An 18,638-nucleotide genomic window follows, 5' to 3' on the forward strand; every position below is an offset into this window, starting at 1 on the left:
GTCATTTTTGTTTCGGCTCTTTCATTGGATCAGGGCTTTAGCTCATATTTTATAAATAAACTTCACTCAATGGAGCATGAAAACACCTGCAGATACATGATGAAACGAGATCTGCTCAATTCTCAGAGGAACACAATCACAAATGTGATGCAAATGAGTTTAACTCCACTCAGTTTCACTGTTTGACTTGATATTCTGAGTCATATATATATGAAATAAAATACAATTATATGATGTCAAGAGGATTGGAGGCAATAATTAAATTAATAAGGGAAAAAAGGAGTTGAAGTGATGAAAAATCATGATCATAAACGTCAAAAACTGATGAAGCTCAATAAAAGTGATCCTCACTGTTGTTGAGTGTGTGTGAAAGTGTGTGAAAGTGTGTGAGCAGCTGCAGTATCAGTTCAGTCACTGTGACTCTGACTGACGGAGGTTTTTGTACGACTCTTTATCACTGTGTGAACACATAGTCACTCGCACAATAACCATCAGAACGTCTTCTGCAATGGAAAGTCTGACAGTAATAATGTCCAGCATCTTCAGTCTGGACTCCACTGATGGTCAGAGTGAAATCACTGTTAGATCCACTGCCACTGAATCTAGATGGAGTTCCTGACTGGAGTTTTTTTACATAATAAATCAGGAGTTTAGGAGCTTCTCCAGGTTTCTGTAAGTACCAGGCTAAACATTCATCTCCACTAGGCCATCGCTGCACATCTGTGCTGGTTTTACAGTTGATGTTCACAGTTTGTCCTGGTTGAGCTGCTGTCATTGAGGGACTCTGAGTGACGGTGATCTGTCCTCTACACTCTGAAACACACAACAAGAAGAAAATCAACTCAAAACTTTGACAATATACTTGAAGAAATGAATTGATATCAAACTTGTGCTCCACAAACCTTGAGCAAACGCTGTGAGAGTCCAGATGAAGATGATGATGAAGGTCATGTTGATGAAGATTGTTGTGTGTGTCAGTGATGAAGTGTTAAACTCACAGCACTATAAACACTCTCAGAGCACTGAAGCATCTGATCAATATGCAAATGAACTCATTCTGTATTTAAATGAGGCTCTAAATGAAGGTTCAGGAGGAGCTCGTTCATCTCATCCTGTCAATCACAACATCAAATATGTATCATGTAATCATCAATATACTGTGAACTTTAAAAATGTAGCATAAAATTTAGAACAATTCAAACCACATGTGAAAAAACACTGTGAAAATCAACTGTCGAATAAACTTATCACCATCTAAGCAAAATCACATGAGCAAAAGTGCTTTAGTGATCATCAGCTCGACTGTAATTCGGCTGCAGGTACGAGACCGCAGGTGATCACAGCTGTACTGATGACAGAAACCCTTCAACAGTTTTATTCATGTTATCTTGCACTACATCACTGTGCCACTAGAGGGCGGTGTGAACAGACAGACACACCACTGAAGAACAGGAATGGACGAGGTGAATAATAATGAGTTAATGCAGTGATGAATTTATTCGATGGGGCTCCAGTGTGTATTTAAATGGTTAAACACTATATATTATAGCACTGTATGCAATTGCGCCACCCAAAGTGACAAACAGGTACTGTAGTCCTGGCCGTAACAGGTTATATGGCCAATGTAAGACAAACTCTTGGTCTTTAGACAGCTTTAATGCACATGAACATCCTCTAGCATAATAGGATTAACTTGTAGCTTGAATTGTTATTGGGATCTTTTACAGCTCAGAAACTTCAATCCAGAAACGCTTTGAATCGTGTAGTAGACGGTACAGCAATGGCCATGTGTCTTTTCAAATAAAATATGAGTCTTTAAGTATCTCTTTATGGAAGTATTATTCTATGTACTATATTAAAATAGACAGATAATATTGTCTCTTTCTTTCAATTGAACATCAATACATTCAGTCACGTCTGGCAACAACAAATTTTCAATAGTATAGCATAAAATTAATATTAATATAAAAATGAATGATCTGTAAGTATTTTGGAGATTACATTTTTTTGCAAACTAATTACATTGGGCTTTATTAAACTTTATGAAACTATAAATTTAGGTCTATATGCATTTTTTATACAAGTCAATCTATTGAACCATTTACACAGACTTTCATAAAGAGATCTGAAAGGATTTGTTGTCCTGTGGCTCCCTCTGGTGGACAGCATTAGTATTATGACCTTCATCTCTGAATCCCATTCATATAAATGACTGCTTTAAAAAAAATTCCTGAATCTCGCCATGTTTACTCAGAAAGTCTTGTTGTCCATGTGTATGAAGTTCTGTGAATTTTGGATTCAAACATTCAAACTGATGGAAACTGATAGAAAAATAAATTTCTTCTCCTGTGGTTCCCTCTAGTGGACAACATTAGTACAACATGTTGTAGTCCGTCAGCCATTTTGAGTTGCTAAATCTTTTTTTTCGATCTAAACCACTCGACTGATTCACACAAAATTTTGCATGTCATCTATAGACACTAATGACAAAAGTTATCAAAAGGATTTTAATTAGTCAAAGCGTTTAGAAGATAGTTCATTTAGCCATGGCTCAATACACTTATAAAACTATATCTTCTCAACAATCTGATGAATCCAAACTCTGTTGATCACTTGTTTGATGTCTTCAGCATATCTAGATGATACACAGATAAATTTGGGGTTAAATAGACAAATGGTCTAGGATGAACCCTTCAGTGTTTGGATCTCTGATAATCTCACCTGTGCTCGATATTCTCAGTCGTCTGAAGCTCTAAAATGATGTTATTGACTTCAAATCTTCTCATCTGCTGCAGCCCTCATATTTGTGAATGAACTTATTCAGTGTTTCTAGCACAAATCACTGTGACTCTGACTGACGGAGGTTTTTGACTCTTTATTACTGAACCAGGATAGAGATTGATGATCCCAACTCTGACAGATGTCAGGACTGCTTTTACAGGACATGGTGAATGTGTTTCCTAGATGAACAGATTTCACTGCAGGCGTCTGAGTCGCTTCACCAACTGATTTATGATTATTTATAATGTTTCCTGAGGTGCACTTATAATGTTAATATGATTTTTACATCAAATAATTGTCATAATTTAGAAATAAATGGCTATTTCCACTCTGATTTTAGCGCTCTGATTGTTTACATGTGAAACCTTCTCGAATACAGTAAGAGATTGATTGTGTAGTGTAAGAGCGTCACTGATTATAACAGGAGTTTTGGGAAGTGTCCAGATAAACTCTCGCTGTGTGATCGACAGCTTCAGTTCCTCAGATCTTTATTGTATAACTAAGATTAGGAAGAAAAAATAATAAAAGTACATGATCAAAAATATCAATGACTTTAAAATATTGAGTGAGTGGAAATGAGGATAAATAAACCATAAATTATCTAAAAATCATGATAAAATCAAAAGAATTTCTAATTATCTGAAGAAATACTGATGAAGCTCAACAAAGCTGATATTAAGATCATATTTGTGTTTTTGCTGTTGAGTGTGTGTGAAAGTGTGTGAAAGTGTGTGAGCAGCTGCAGTATCAGTTCAGTCACTGTGACTCTGACTGACGGAGGTTTTTGTACGACTCTTTATCACTGTGTGAACACTGGACCACTGTGTACACTCTGACAGTAATAATGTCCAGCATCTTCAGTCTGGACTCCACTGATTGTCAGAGTGAAATCACTGTTAGATCCACTGCCACTGAATCTAGATGGAGTTCCTGTGTGGAGTTTTTTTGCATAACGAATCAGGAGTTTAGGAGCTTTTCCAGGTTTCTGTAAGTACCAGGCTAAACCTTCATCTCCATCACTATATCTGAACACATCTGTGCTGGTTCTACAGTTGATGTTCACAGTTTGTCCTGGTTGAGCTGCTGTCATTGAGGGACTCTGAGTGACGGTGATCTGTCCTCTACACTCTGAAACACACAACAAGAAGAAAATCAGCAGAAGACATTAATGATCTTTACCAGAACAAGTGTACTGTAGTAAATGTAGTAAATGCAGTAAAGTGAGTGTCACCGTTGAGCAGCAGCAGCAGAGAGCAGATGATCAGAGCGTGTGTCCTCATCTTTACTGGGAATGAGTGAAACTGAAGGACAGTGATGTTGGATTTACAGTCGGACTGACAGACGCTCTGATATTGAGCTCCAATCACAGGGGTGGGACACAAATTCAAAGCGTTTCCTCTCAAATGTGTCTCAGACACTGACAGCAGAGCAGAAATGTTGAGAAATTAAATTTCCCTCATCAAACTTTTTGACTCTCACAATTACATTTATTATTTTAAAGCCACCTTCATTTCATAAATAAACTCAATGGAGCATGAAAACACCTGCTGATACATGATAAAAAAAAAAAACAAGAACATCGGCCAAATTATGAACCTCACAGATAAAAGAATATATAAATGTATTTTTTTGAGGTGCACATGCATGACAAACACATTTATAGTTATTGTGAGTGTTTCTGGTGTCACAGGATCATCAAACTTTGAGACAGTTGAGTTTGACTAACAGAGAGACGAGGTTTGTTCATATTCATTAGTTTACATCTGAAACATAAATTCAGTTAAAAGTTTAAAATAAATTCTTATCTTGCTTATCAGTTAAAACTTGGTGTCAGTAAGTTAAATAAAACACAAAATACATGCTTAAATAAATACATGTGTAGTTTAGTCCATAAATAATGCATTTATATTTTTAATTTATAGTTATGCATAAATAATTGCATAAATATGAATGCATGCATACATAAACAAATAAAGTAATTATTCCAGAGGCTTAGATATGTATCCTTCTTATTTTTCAGTGCAGATATAGACTGTTTTCTGTGAATGTACAAGATTTCAGATTCATTAGTGAAATAACGAGAAGAATAATAAAGTGCAGTAAACAGTGAAACTATTCACACTACAGACCAGTGTGTTTATAATGAAGACAATACATTAAAATAATATGTCAGTTTGCAATATCAAGCAGCACAATGAGCTGTTTTATACATCTGAAAATAAGTGTAAGCGGATCATACCGGAAGACACACACTGAATTTAAAAATGATGTTAAACATAAGGTGGTGTCATAGAGGCCCATTCGACCGCTCCGGACACATCGACACAACGGTCAACATGACGCTGTTCATCACTCACACTTACAAATCAATGACTTTCATCAAAAATGTCACAGCATTGTGCAGCATATAAACCACTGAGCTTTAAACTCCAGACGGACAGAGGAAAACCTTTCAGAGGTGAGGATGTGCTGGTTTGTGTTTTTGTATAACTCAATATGTAAAATCACATTAATGATCAACTAAATGCTGTGAAAATAGCAGCTAATGTCTATTGCATATATAGATATTCATATGTGAATGAGGTTATGAAGGGAATGAGGCAGTAGAGGGCGATACTGATTATTCCTTAAATATCTGCCACACATCTTCCTCTTGGAGCTCGTGGACATGCTGGAAATCACTGGAATGAGAGTTGAGGTCTGGACTGTGTTCTGATAGAGGACTGTGTGTGTTCATCAAGTGGAAGTTGATTTGATTGTTTTGCTGCTTGAGGTTTCTGCAACTATTTATGAGTGTTTGATGTTTTTATACTTGTGATTTATGTCAGTATTGTTGTTCTTTTGTATAATAACCACACCTTGATCCACATGTTGATCCATATCTCAAATAAAAGCAACTAATGAACTTTGTGTTTTATAATCGATGCCCCACAGTGATTTTACTATTTAACTAGTTCTCATGAAACTTTATTACAGAGGTTGCAGATGCAGTCAGGAGTTCACTTGCTCTCCAGTGTTCACGGACCAGATCTGACTGATCCAATATGGTGGACGACTCACATGTAGATCTCAATCATGTCACTGATCTATAAGAGCACAAAATCTCAAGGCAGATATACATTTACCACAACATTTTTAGTCTAAAGAGGGTATGAATATGAGGAAATTTAACAGTGACACTGATGGACTTTGTCTAGTTGTTTCTCTCATCTAATGCTTTGATTTCTGACCTCAATAATTTATAAAAAAAAGATTAATTCAGATTATTTTATTTCAGATGGTTGTGTGACGATGTTGTTTCAGATCCTCCTTTGAGCAGCTGCAGTATCAGTTCAGTCACTGTGACTCTGACTGACGGAGGTTTTTGTACGACTCTTTATCACTGTGTGAACACACGTTGACTGTTTGGATAGTGGAAACTCTGACAGTAATAATGTCCAGCATCTTCAGTCTGGACTCCACTGATGGTCAGAGTGAAATCACTGTTAGATCCACTGCCACTGAATCTAGATGGAGTTCCTGACTGGAGGGTGCTTGCTCCATATATCAGGAGTTTAGGAGCTTCTCCAGGTTTCTGTAAGTACCAGGCTAAATAATTTCCATTATACACTCTACTGCTGGTTTTACAGTTGATGTTCACAGTTTGTCCTGGTTGAGCTGCTGTCATTGAGGGACTCTGAGTGACGGTGATCTGTCCTCTACACTCTGAAACACACAACAAGAAGAAAATCAACTCAAAACTTTGACAATATACTTGAAGAACTGAATTGATATCAAACTTGTGCTCCACAAACCTTGAGCAAACGCTGTGAGAGTCCAGATGAAGATGATGATGAAGGTCATGTTGATGAAGATTGTTGTGTGTGTCAGTGATGAAGTGTTAAACTCACAGCACTATAAACACTCTCAGAGCACTGAAGCATCTGATCAATATGCAAATGAACTCATTCTGTATTTAAATGAGGCTCTAAATGAAGGTTCAGGAGGAGCTCGTTCATTTCATCCTGTCAATCACAACATCAAATATGTATCATGTAATCATCAATATTCTGTGAACTTTAAAAATGTAGCATAAAATTTTGAACAATTCAAACCACATCAAACAAACTTATCATCATCTAAGCAAAAGTGCTTTAGTGATCATCAGCTCGACTGTAATTCGGCTGCAGGTACGAGACCGCAGGTGATCACAGCTGTACTGATGACAGAAACCCTTCAACAGTTTTATTCATGTTATCTTGCACTACATCACTGTGCCACTAGAGGGCGGTGTGAACAGACAGACACTGATGAACAGGAACGGACGAGGTGAATAATAATGAGTTAATGCAGTGATGAATTTATTCAATGGGGCTCCAGTGTGTGTAACTGTAACGGTTGCAAAAGTCACAAACAGTACTTTAGTTCTGACCTAAAGTCATTGTTTGAGCCAAAGGGTACAAGCCCTGCAGGGTATATGGCCAACATAAGACAAACACTTGGCCTTTGGATAGCTTCAATGCACATATACACTCTCTAGCATAATAAGTTAGCATAATAAGTTTAGCATGTAGCTTGAATTGTCTTTGGGATCCTTTACAGCTCAGAAACATCAATCCAGAAACACTTTCTATAGCTGTGAGAAACAAACGTGTATAAAACACATCAGGGGTTGAATACAGGTGGAGTTTATTCTGTAGAAAGAACATCATCAGACCTTCTCTGAGACTTTCTGAACTGTGTCATGTCAGATAACGTGATCACAACATTGAACCCAAACACACACATATTCCCTTACATGCAGGGGGTGCAGGTGAGCTGGACGCTGGAGGGGTCAGAGGTCACAGAGAAGGTTCAGACCAGTGCAGAGTTTGATGCACAAAAACAAAACAACCTACTGTATGACACCATGATTGTTTGTTTGATCTGATATCAGTTTACTCTCTCAGTTTCTCTGATGATAGTTGAGTCAAACCCGTCTGTCACAGATCAGATCACAGTAAGGGTCAGATTTACTAACAGCTAGCACAAGTGCAAACCCTCTTTTGGCATTAAAACACTACTGTCAGGATTTACTAGAGACACGCAGTGGAAAATTAGAGCTGAAAAGTGTGAGCAGTTATTTCTGCACCTGACATTATTGCACATGCATTTGTAGGAGTTTCCCTTTCAGACATTTATGAGAGGAGAATATTTAAATGAATCACGCAAGATGATTTACTAAGGTTTGTGTTAGTCAATTTACTGGTATTTGTGCCATTATTTACTGCCCCAAAAAACATGTCCTAAACTAGATGATAATTTGCGCTGCTCTTGGTAGATTGTGTTGGTCATTATGGAAATGATCCGTCTGTGTTCTTTAATTTGAGCGTTGTCAGTAGATTCAGTGCAGAACTTTACACTCACATCAGCACTTTTTTTTGGAATTGTGCTCTAACTGTAATTTGTCTTGTTTAGTGAATCTGGTCTAATAGAGCTGATTTCACTCATAAATCAGTTTTGAGCACATGTGTAGTTCCTGTGTTTGTCCTCTGTGTGTCAGTAGTGTGTGAAAGTGTGTGAAAGTGTGTGAGCAGCTGCAGTATCAGTTCAGTCACTGTGACTCTGACTGACGGAGGTTTTTGTATGACTCTTTATCGCTGTGTGAACACTGGATCACTGTGGTAACTCTGACAGTAATAATGTCCAGCATCTTCAGTCTGGACTCCACTGATGGTCAGAGTGAAATCACTGTTAGATGATTTACTGCCCACTGAATCTAGATGAAATTCCTGACTGGAGACGGTTTGTATAATAAATCAGGAGTTTAGGAGCTTCTCCAGGTTTCTGTAAGTACCAGCTGAGAGCAGGTTGTGCTGCTTGTGCATCATTACTGTAACAGCAGTCTGGATCACTGCTAGTTTTACAGGTCACAGTGACTGATTGTCCAGTTTGAGAGAGCAGCTCTGAGGGAGTTTGAGTCACTGTCACCTGACCAACAGATTCTGACAAGAGAGAAAGATTAGAAATCACAAACACTTTTACAACCATATATCTTCACAACACATAAAAATAACAAGTAAATAATGTCTGTAATCTTGACTGACACAAACCTCGACATAATACTGCCAGCGTCCAGATCAATATGGTGCTGAAAGTCATTTTTGTTGGTTGTAGGTTCAGTTCTAGTGAAAAACAGTTGTTGATCATGTTTGATGTTTGACAGAGTTATAAACACATGCAGAGCACTGAAGCGTGTGTCGCTCATGTAAAACACTCTCTATGCAAACGCTTCAGCAGTGACAGGTTTAAGTTGGTTTAATGTGCTGTTTCGTTGAGACTTTAAACATTTCACTATATTGATCACATGATATGATCATATGTTGATTTAAAGCAACATAAGACAAGTTGTTTTCCCCCTGAATATCAGACCAGAAATGGAGTATTTACTGCAGACATTCTTCTTCAGTTTTGTGTTTAGACATTCAGAATCCTCGTCGCCAATTTTGTCTTGTGCAGATGAAATTAGACAAGGAAAGTGTGATGAAGCCACCATATCCCTTAAGAAAATAAACCATAGTTTTATTATAGTAAAAGTGTAGTAAATATGTTTTTTGCAGATTGATTACCATTTGTGTAACCACATTTTTACTACAAATATCATGGATATAGCAAAACCATGGTTCATTTTTGTAAGAGATACTTCTAAACCAGGGGTGCCCAATCCTGTTCCTGGAAATCTACCTTCCTGCAGAGTTCAGATCCAACCCTGATCAAACACACCCGTCTGTAAGTAGCTGTTTCAGTTTTGTTTGATCAGGTTTGGAGCTGAACTTTGTAGGAAGGTAAATCTCCAGGAACAGGACTGGGCACCTCTGTTCTACACTTTGCTCCAGGAGTGTCCAGACTCAGACAAAGCATAAATTTAAATTATTGTGACAGATATGAAGGGGGAGGAGAATGTATACGTGTCAGGTTTCTCAACAAGAAAGACTTCCGCAAAGGATACACCTGTGTATCCTCGCTCATGACTCCTTGGGAAGCTTCCTCACTCTCTCGTTCCTCACCTCCTCATGGTGCAATTAAAGAATTGAGATGTCCTCCAAGATGGCTGAGTTCGATCGGTTTCCGGGTCAGAGGATGGAGGAGCGGGGAAACGAGGAAACATCAATTTGAGTATTGAGAACACACTCCAGATCATTTACCTGAAGACAGTCACTCATTAACAGACACAAAATACAAATCCTGAAGTGAACATCTAGTAAAAATCTGTATTTTTCATATCATTCAATCTTCTAATAGCCAAACTGTTAAAAATGTATCATTCAATTCTGAATAAATCTACAAGACCAACTTCAGTATATTAATCTGAATATCTGCTGTGAGACTCTGAGAATATTTTAGTTGGATTGAAACGTCACTGTTAATCCCCAAATTTACACCAAATCCATGTGTGTTCCTGCAGTTTCTGAACAGACATGAGGATCATCACACACTGTCAATCACATCATATCTTCACTTTTATAAATATTTATTTAAAAAAAAAAAATAAATAAAATATATATATATATATATATATATATATATGGTTGAAGAGACTGGAAAAGTGTAGTTGTTAAGAAGTATTCAACCAATCAGAGCGCAGTTTACTGAATGACGTCAGTCAGTGCCTCGTAGTCAGTAAGAGATGAGCTGTGAATGCTCTGCTGCATCCATTCCTTGAGCAGTTAACTTATGTGAGCGAGTTAATGACCAGAAAGTAAGTTGTTTGTTTCCTATTATCCTGTACACTTATTGATGTGTATGTAGGCAGATTTGTGTACTTTATTGATTAACGACGGGCTCATTTGTCCGCCATCGCGGCAGTCCGCGTTAGCGCCTAAGCGCCAAAGTTCAATTGTTATGTTATATATAACTAATGTCTGAGTCCCATTATAGTGTGAGTAATATCTCTGGATTGTGATTTATATTGCTATTTGCTCATATTTGTATACATTACGTTATTTTTAGTTTCTTTATCTGCCGTTACTGCCTGTAATGACACGTTAAAATGGCGTCTTTCATATTTCCATGTGTGAGCTCGCGATGCCATCTTGTGGACAGATTAAGTACTGCAACAACTTTAATAATGTAACCTGGATTGCCTATGACATGTGAATGTTATTGATTTAGCTGTATATCTAATACTTATTGTTATTCTTTAATATTTTCAGACCACTCACTGTTACCACTTCCTGTTACTGCTTGAAATGAATCATCAGTAAACCTCAAACTCTGGTTCAACTGTGTCTTATGTGTTCTTGCCGACACACCAGTGCGGATACAAACCCACCTCCTCCAGCACAAATACAGTCCTTACCCAAATCTTCATAATAAATTTTGGTCCTTCGAGCCGGATATTGTGTCTACACTGGACTAATGATGTCAGAGGACCAGAATGCAGAGTATCAAGTTCAAGGAGCACGCCCTAGACGTATAGTTCATCAACCAGCCTACCTACAAGATTTCGAGTTGCAGTATGCTGGGTTGCCTAGAGCTAATGTCCTACTGCCTCAGTCAACACCACAACCACCTGGGTCAGATGACTTTCAACAGGATGATGAGGACAGAGGTATTCCTATGGCCCATCCACAAGCATCTAGTATTCATTATGATCAAAGAGAAGGGGCTGTTGGATCACCTGATTCTTTAGAATCACCACGTTGGCTTCAGAGCCCTGGTACCTTACCACGGATCATTGGAGTGAGAGAGATGAACACAGCCCTCAACGGTATGCACGTTCTTTACCTCCTGACATTCAAAGCACAGTGCATGATCTGGAACAAGAGAACAGACGCCTCCGTGCTGCTCAGTTATCCATGAGGGAAGAGATCAGCCAACTTATAGAGATACAGAAAAGCATGCAGGAGATGCTGATTAACCAGTCACAAAGTCAAAGGTCAACTCCTCAGCCTAAGCCACAGTCTCATGTATTAACCCCTCCAGTTCCTTCGCCTAGAGTTGCAAGCAGACAGTCAGACTCTCCAGTGCCTACACCAGCTCCTAGAGCCTTTCCAGTTCCTGCACCGTGCCGCCTTTCTACACCTAAGAATACAGATCCTTCTGCAGCTAAAGTCAGCTATGCACAGTATGCTCCTTCAGTGCGGCTTAACTCAAATGCCTTTGTTCCAGATAATGTGGCTGCTCACATATCCTCAGGTACTGTTGACACTCATAGAGACACAAGGCAGCCAACAACAGGAAGGAGAGCTTCTATTATCTCCACATCTCCTACCCCTTATTCTAGTCAGCCACATGCAGCACCAGTTAACTTTCCTGGGATCCAGACTAACACTACAAGACAGGAGATAATTTATAGAGGTCCGCAGCCAACCATTCCAGATTTCACCCGTCGAGACCCTGGTGAATTTGCCCGTCTCAAACTTTCCTTGAATAACTTGCTACCTGATGAAGCTACAGAGCTATTCAAGTACCAGGTTTTGGTGGATCACCTAAAGTTAACAGATGCTCGCCTCATCGCTGATTCCTTTTTAAATTCATCCACTCCCTACTCAGATACCATGGCAGCTCTCACTGAACGGTTCGGTCGACCTCATCAGCTTGCCCTGAGCAAAATTGCTGCCATTATGGATGCCTCAGATGTTCAGCCTGGCGACACTGTAGGCTTTGAACGCTTCACTCTTCAGATACAAGCTCTAGTAGGATTCCTTAAGACATTAGGAACAGAAGGAGACATTGAATTGCATTGTGGATCCCATGTGGCTCGACTTTTATCCAAGCTCCCTCCAGAACAAAGAGCATCCTTCCGCAGACACATGAGTTATGAGCCGGGCTCAGTGTACACGCTTCTTGATCTAGCTAAATGGCTTAATTTTGAATCCTGGTGCCAAGATCCAGAGAGCTTTGGTGGATATAAGCCCCAGAGAGATAGAGCCCGTTCCCGAGTGGATCAACAGAAGGAGACTAAAGCCAAGGTTAGACAGACTACCATATTTCACAGCTCAAATGAACCATCTCCCCCAGTGCCACCAGTGTCAACCAAGAGTCAAGGCAAAGGCTACGCTTTCTGTCCATACTGCAACAGTAAAGAGCATTACCTGAGTCAATGTGCCACATTCCAGTGCCTAACCAAAGACCAAGTGATCGACTGGATTAAGACTAACAACAGATGCTGGAAGTGTGGGCGTAACCATAGAGCTGCTCAGTGTACTCTCAAGAAACTCTGCCATTTGTGTAATGGAAAGCACCTCCAGATCCTCCATGAGATCAACATTAAGCCAGTGAATGAAGGGACTTGTTTGGTCAGTTCAACTAGCAAAAAGCTATACCTAGACCGTCCTCAAGGATTCAGTAGTGTCCTTCTTAAAGTGGTCAGAGTCATTCTGAAGCATAAGGGACAGAGCCTAGATACTTACGCTGTGCTTGATGATGGTTCTGAACGAACTATGCTGTTGACATCAGCAGCCAGGAGGTTGGGACTTACCGGCCAGGCAGAGGACTTGGCTTTGAGAACTATAAGGCAAGATGTCACTAAGCTTCGTGGTACCTCAGTGTCCTTTCAGATTTCAACCCCATTCCAGCCTGGCAAGAGTTACAATATAACGGGAGCCTTCACGGCAGAACTACTGAGCTTAGCCGAACATTCATACCCTGTTGCAGATCTTCAGCGACGTTACCGACATCTGAGAGGCTTACCATTACAGCCTATTCACAAAGCCTGTCCACTGTTATTGATCGGAGCAGATCATCCTCACCTTATCACTCCGATTGAACCAGTCCGCATCGGTCCACCTGGAGGTCCAGCAGCTGTCAAGACAAGACTGGGTTGGTCTTTACAAGGCCCAGCAAGAGTCTTTGGAGACAATGTGAAACCTCAACAGTGTCTGCACATTGCTGTTAATCCCTCGATGACAGAGTTGTTCCAAAATGTTGAGAGACTCTGGCAAGCAGACGTGATTCCCAACAGAACAGAGAAATCTGTCATTCGGTCTAAGCAGGACCAAGAAGCCTTTGACTTGCTCCAGTCACAGACTGTCAGAGTACTGATCGATGGTGTGAGTCGCTACGCCACTCCTCTCCTGCGTAAGAAAGATATGCCTATACTTCATGCTCCCATGGAGGCAGTGCTTCCTAACCTTCGGAACACAGAGAAACGTCTGGAGAAAGACCCCAGTAAAGCAGCCGCCTACCAACAGGAGATGAAGAAATTGGAGACCTCAGGCTATGTTGTCAAACTCCCACCTGAATCATTTGATGCACAAAGTGAATCGTGGTTCATCCCTCACCACATTGTGCAGCACAATGAAAAAAACTGTGTGGTTTTTAACTGTTCATTTGACTTTGAAGGCCATAACCTGAATGACTATCTGCTGCCAGGACCAGCCTTGGGCCCATCCTTGTTGGGTGTATTCTTGCGCTTCCGTGAATATCCAGTGGCAATAAGCGGTGATATTAAAGGGATGTTCCATCAGGTTCGTCTTCTACCCGGTGATAGGCATCTTCTCCGCTTTATATGGCGAGACTTGGACAGATCTAAACCACCAGACATCTACGAGTGGCAAGTGCTACCTTTCGGCACTACTTGTAGCCCATGTTGTGCCATTTATGCTGTCCAAAGACATGTCATGGATCATAGCACTCCTGATGACAACATCCGAACCACTGTTGAAAGGAATTTCTATGTGGACAATTGTTTGGAAAGCCTACCATCCCCTCAGGAGGCAAGGCAGCTTGTAGACAGACTCTGCACCCTCTTTGCCAGTGGTGGGTTCGAACTTCGCCAGTGGGCGAGTAATGACCCCAGTGTGGTGGACCACCTACCAACAGAAGCGAGATCCAGCAGTACCGAATTGTGGCTATCTCAAGATCGTACCAATGTGCAAGAATCTGCACTAGGTTTAAGGTGGCACTGCAAATCAGACCTCCTTGGGTATAAAATCTGTCATGTCAAGCCTGGACCATGTACCCTTCGACACATTTATAAAGTACTTGCAACCCAGTACGACCCCTTAGGCTTCATACTCCCATTCACCACACGAGCCAAGATTTTAGTTCAGAGATTATGGGACAAGCAACGAGAGTGGGATGACCCAAATCTACCTGACGACCTTTTGATAACCTGGAAGGAATGGGAGGCAGAACTGCCTACATTAGCCAGTATTTCACTACCCCGCTCTGTCACATCCTCAAACATTGATCAGTCTCACAACATCAAACAGATTCACATCTTTTGCGACGCTTCTCAGCAAGCTTATGGATCTGTTGCCTACCTACGGACTGAAGACGATAGTGGTCATATTCAATTAGCCTTTGTAATAGCAAGATCCAAGGTTGCCCCAAAACGACATCTGACCATTCCCAGACTAGAGCTGTGTGCTGCCCTGAATGGTGCTCAATTAGCCAGACTCTTGAATACTGAGCTCACCCTCAAGATCAATTCAGTGACACTATGGACAGATTCCACCACTGTTCTGGCCTGGCTCAAATCTGAATCTTACAGATTCAAGGTGTTTGTTGGAACCAGGATAGCTGAAATTCAAGAGCTGACTGCAGAAAGTACCTGGCGATATGTGGATTCCAGCAGTAATCCAGCAGATGATCTCACCCGAGGTAAAACTCTTTCTCAACTATCAGTGCCCAACAGATGGAGCCAAGGACCATCGTTCCTGCTTGAGTCTGAATCGGTATGGCCTGTCTCTCCTCCCATACAACTACCAGAAATTAAAACAGAGCAGCGCAAAGGAATCTTCTGTGGTCTTATGACGGAAGTGGTTGTGCCTGACATTCCTGACCTTTCTACTCACAGCACCTGGAACGAGTTAGTAGAGGCCACAGTTCAGGGGCTAAAAGATACAGGACCACCATCAGCAGCAGACTACCAAACTGCGGAATGGCATATCCTGCAGAAATCTCAAATTGATAGTTTTCCCGATGAGTACAAACTGCTAAAAGCAGGTAAATCTGTACCTTCCACTAGTCGGCTACTTGCTCTTGCCCCAGAATTTGACGACTCTTGCCAACTTATCAGAGTTGGTGGTCGTTTACGTCGAGCTGAAGGACTAGAGCTGTCAGTTATACACCCTGTAGTTCTTGACCCACATCACTGGGTTACCAAGCTGCTGATCCAAGACTATGACAGTAAACTCTGCCATCCAGGACCTGAAAGAGTTTTCGGAGAGATAAGGAGAAACTTTTGGATACTGAGAGGTCGGGAAGCTATACGTAAAGAACAACATCTGTGCAAAGACTGTCAAAAATGGAAAAACCAACCAGTTATTCCCAGAATGGCAGATTTACCACCAGCTCAACTCAGACTACTCAAACCCCCATTCTACAGTACAGGCATGGACTGTTTCGGGCCATTCCAAGTTAAGATTGGAAGACGATGTGAAAAGAGGTGGGGAATCATTTTCAAGTGTCTCACAACACGAAGCGTGCATCTAGACCTCCTCACATCTATTGATACTGATTCCTTTCTGATGGCCTTGAGGAGATTTGTAGCTCGCCGTGGCACACCTTCTGAGTTGTATTCGGACCATGGCACTAACTTCCATGGAGGACAAAGAGAGTTGCAAGAAGCCTTTACATCGCTCACTCCCCAACTCCAGCTACATTTAGCTAAACAGAAAATTTCTTTCCACTTTAACCCGCCTGGAGCCCCACATTTTGGAGGTGCGTGGGAAAGAGAAATTAGGTCTGTCAAGACAGCCCTTCGTGTCACAGTCGGCTCCCAAGTTGTAACAGAGGAAGTTCTCCAGACGGTACTCATTGAGGTGGAGGGAATGCTTAACAGCAAGCCCCTTGGTTACCTTTCCAGTAATGTAGCTGACCTTGACCCTGTTACACCAAATTATCTGCTTATGGGGCGGCTAGACAGCTCACTACCCTTTGTAGTTTATCCTGCTACAGAACTTATGGGCAGAAGGAGATGGAGGCAGAGTCAAGTTCTGGCCGATCAGTTCTGGTTAAGCTTCATTCGTCATTACCTGCCTACGTTACAGACCCGCAACAAGTGGCACACAGATGCCAGCGACATTTCTACCGGAACCATTGTAATGCTCATCGATCCACAGCTACCAAGAGCATTGTGGTTAGTAGGCAAAGTTGTGAAGACCTTCCCAGGTTCTGATGGCCATATTAGAGCTGCAGAGATCCAGGTTAAGGACAAGACCTACACCCGACCTGTTGCCCGCCTGATCCCCCTTCCTGCATTCACAGATCAAGAACAACCTGCATTAGCCCCCTCGGACTGATTAGTTATATTGAGTACAAATATGCATAGCATATTTGGGGGCGGCCGTGTAAACTGCGCTCTGATTGGTTGAATGACGTCAGTCAGTGCCTCGTAGTCAGTAAGAGATGAGCTGTGAATGCTCTGCTGCATCCTTTCCTTGAGCAGTTAACTTATGTGAGCGAGTTAATGACCAGAAAGTAAGTTGTTTGTTTCCTATTATCCTGTACACTTATTGATGTGTATGTAGGCAGATTTGTGTACTTTATTGATTAACGACGGGCTCATTTGTCCGCCATCGCGGCAGTCCGCGTTAGCGCCTAAGCGCCAAAGTTCAATTGTTATGTTATATATAACTAATGTCTGAGTCCCATTATAGTGTGAGTAATATCTCTGGATTGTGATTTATATTGCTATTTGCTCATATTTGTATATATTACGTTATTTTTAGTTTCTTTATCTGCCGTTACTGCCTGTAATGACACGTTAAAATGGCGTCTTTCATATTTCCATGTGTGAGCTCGCGATGCCATCTTGTGGACAGATTAAGTACTGCAACAACTTTAATAATGTAACCTGGATTGCCTATGACATGTGAATGTTATTGATTTAGCTGTATATCTAATACTTATTGTTATTCTTTAATATTTTCAGACCACTCACTGTTACCACTTCCTGTTACTGCTTGAAATGAATCATCAGTAAACCTCAAACTCTGGTTCAACTGTGTCTTATGTGTTCTTGCCGACACACCAGTGCGGATACAAACCCACCTCCTCCAGCACAAATACAGTCCTTACCCAAATCTGCATAATAGTAGTACCAGACACAATTCCAAAAAATTTAAAACACAAACTTATGGTGGCGTGTACTTCCAAAAATAGCTCCAAGATCCAAAAACAAATAAGATCCGCACATGAAAAATAGCCATAAAAGCTCACAAGAATTTATTATCCAGAGGCCTCAAATAAACTACAAAGAATGCAAAATCAATCCTTCACCAGTGCCGTGTTTCCAGTCATACACCTGTGTGTTATCACTGTAATCATTATAATATACTGACATTGATCACACCATAGGTAAATAGATACAATACATAAACATTATAATCATACCCATAATCTATTCAAAGCTTTAAAAATTCAAAAAAGCTTTGTTTGAGTATTTAAATTATTTGGACTTGTGTCTAGCACTATATACAGTCTCTTCACCCAAATCTTCATGAATATGCTGTTTTTGATCATGGACAGCATCTTTTGATGCATGGTTGTCTATAATTTATTTAAATTCATTTTTATATAATTGCTAATTCCTCTATACATATATATTAATATAAATTATTAACATCTGCTCTGAAATTGAGGAATGTGTTTATATGATGCTGTTCAAATCTGCATTATGGGGGATGAACTTAATAAATCAATAAATCAATAGATTATAAAAACTGATCAAGCAGAACATGTTTATGATGCTGATGATGATTCAATTTAGAAAGAAGAATGAGGATAAATCATAAATGCAGACAATAAAAAATATGGTGAAGATGGGAAAAATATCCACTGAAGTGAAGATCAAAAGTGACTGAATTTCTACATGAAGGACTGAAAATAACAGTAGACAAAAATGACTTCTAAAAAAATCATGATCATAAACGTCAAAAACTGATGAA

The 18,638-nt window shown here is 40.3% G+C and overlaps 2 protein-coding genes and 2 gene segments (V, D, J or C); 1 reads left to right on the forward strand and 3 right to left on the reverse strand.

The window, feature by feature from the left end:
• The window catches only part of LOC125256746, a 31,309-nt gene extending 30,189 nt beyond the window's left edge, over positions 1-1,120 (reverse strand). Inside the window, exons 1-2 of the mRNA XM_048172966.1 lie at positions 903-1,120; positions 681-813 (exon numbers count right to left, since the gene is read on the reverse strand). Coding sequence (XP_048028923.1) covers positions 681-813; positions 903-951 — 182 coding nt within the window. The 5' untranslated portion in view covers positions 952-1,120. The remainder of the gene's footprint in view (positions 1-680; positions 814-902) is intronic.
• The window catches only part of LOC125256745, a 92,896-nt gene extending 86,257 nt beyond the window's left edge, over positions 1-6,639 (reverse strand). Inside the window, 2 exon segments of the V gene segment in view lie at positions 6,171-6,486; positions 6,576-6,639. Coding sequence covers positions 6,171-6,486; positions 6,576-6,624 — 365 coding nt within the window.
• Positions 6,640-8,502: 1,863 nt separating this feature from the next.
• Positions 8,503-8,992, reverse strand: LOC125257223. The segment is given in 2 exon segments: positions 8,503-8,744; positions 8,853-8,992. Coding segments are annotated over 2 exon segments (339 nt in total).
• A 2,605-nt stretch (positions 8,993-11,597) lies between these two features.
• Positions 11,598-17,767, forward strand: LOC125257226. The gene is made up of 2 exons (XM_048173693.1): positions 11,598-17,169; positions 17,624-17,767. The coding sequence occupies exon 1, from the start codon at positions 11,598-11,600 to the stop codon at positions 16,989-16,991; it is 5,394 nt and encodes a 1,797-aa protein (XP_048029650.1). The 3' UTR covers positions 16,992-17,169; positions 17,624-17,767.
• The last annotated feature ends 871 nt before the right edge of the window (positions 17,768-18,638 follow it).

The sequence above is a fragment of the Megalobrama amblycephala genome, linkage group LG21 (assembly GCF_018812025.1).
Source record: "Megalobrama amblycephala isolate DHTTF-2021 linkage group LG21, ASM1881202v1, whole genome shotgun sequence".
NCBI classification, from domain to species: domain Eukaryota; kingdom Metazoa; phylum Chordata; class Actinopteri; order Cypriniformes; family Xenocyprididae; genus Megalobrama; species Megalobrama amblycephala.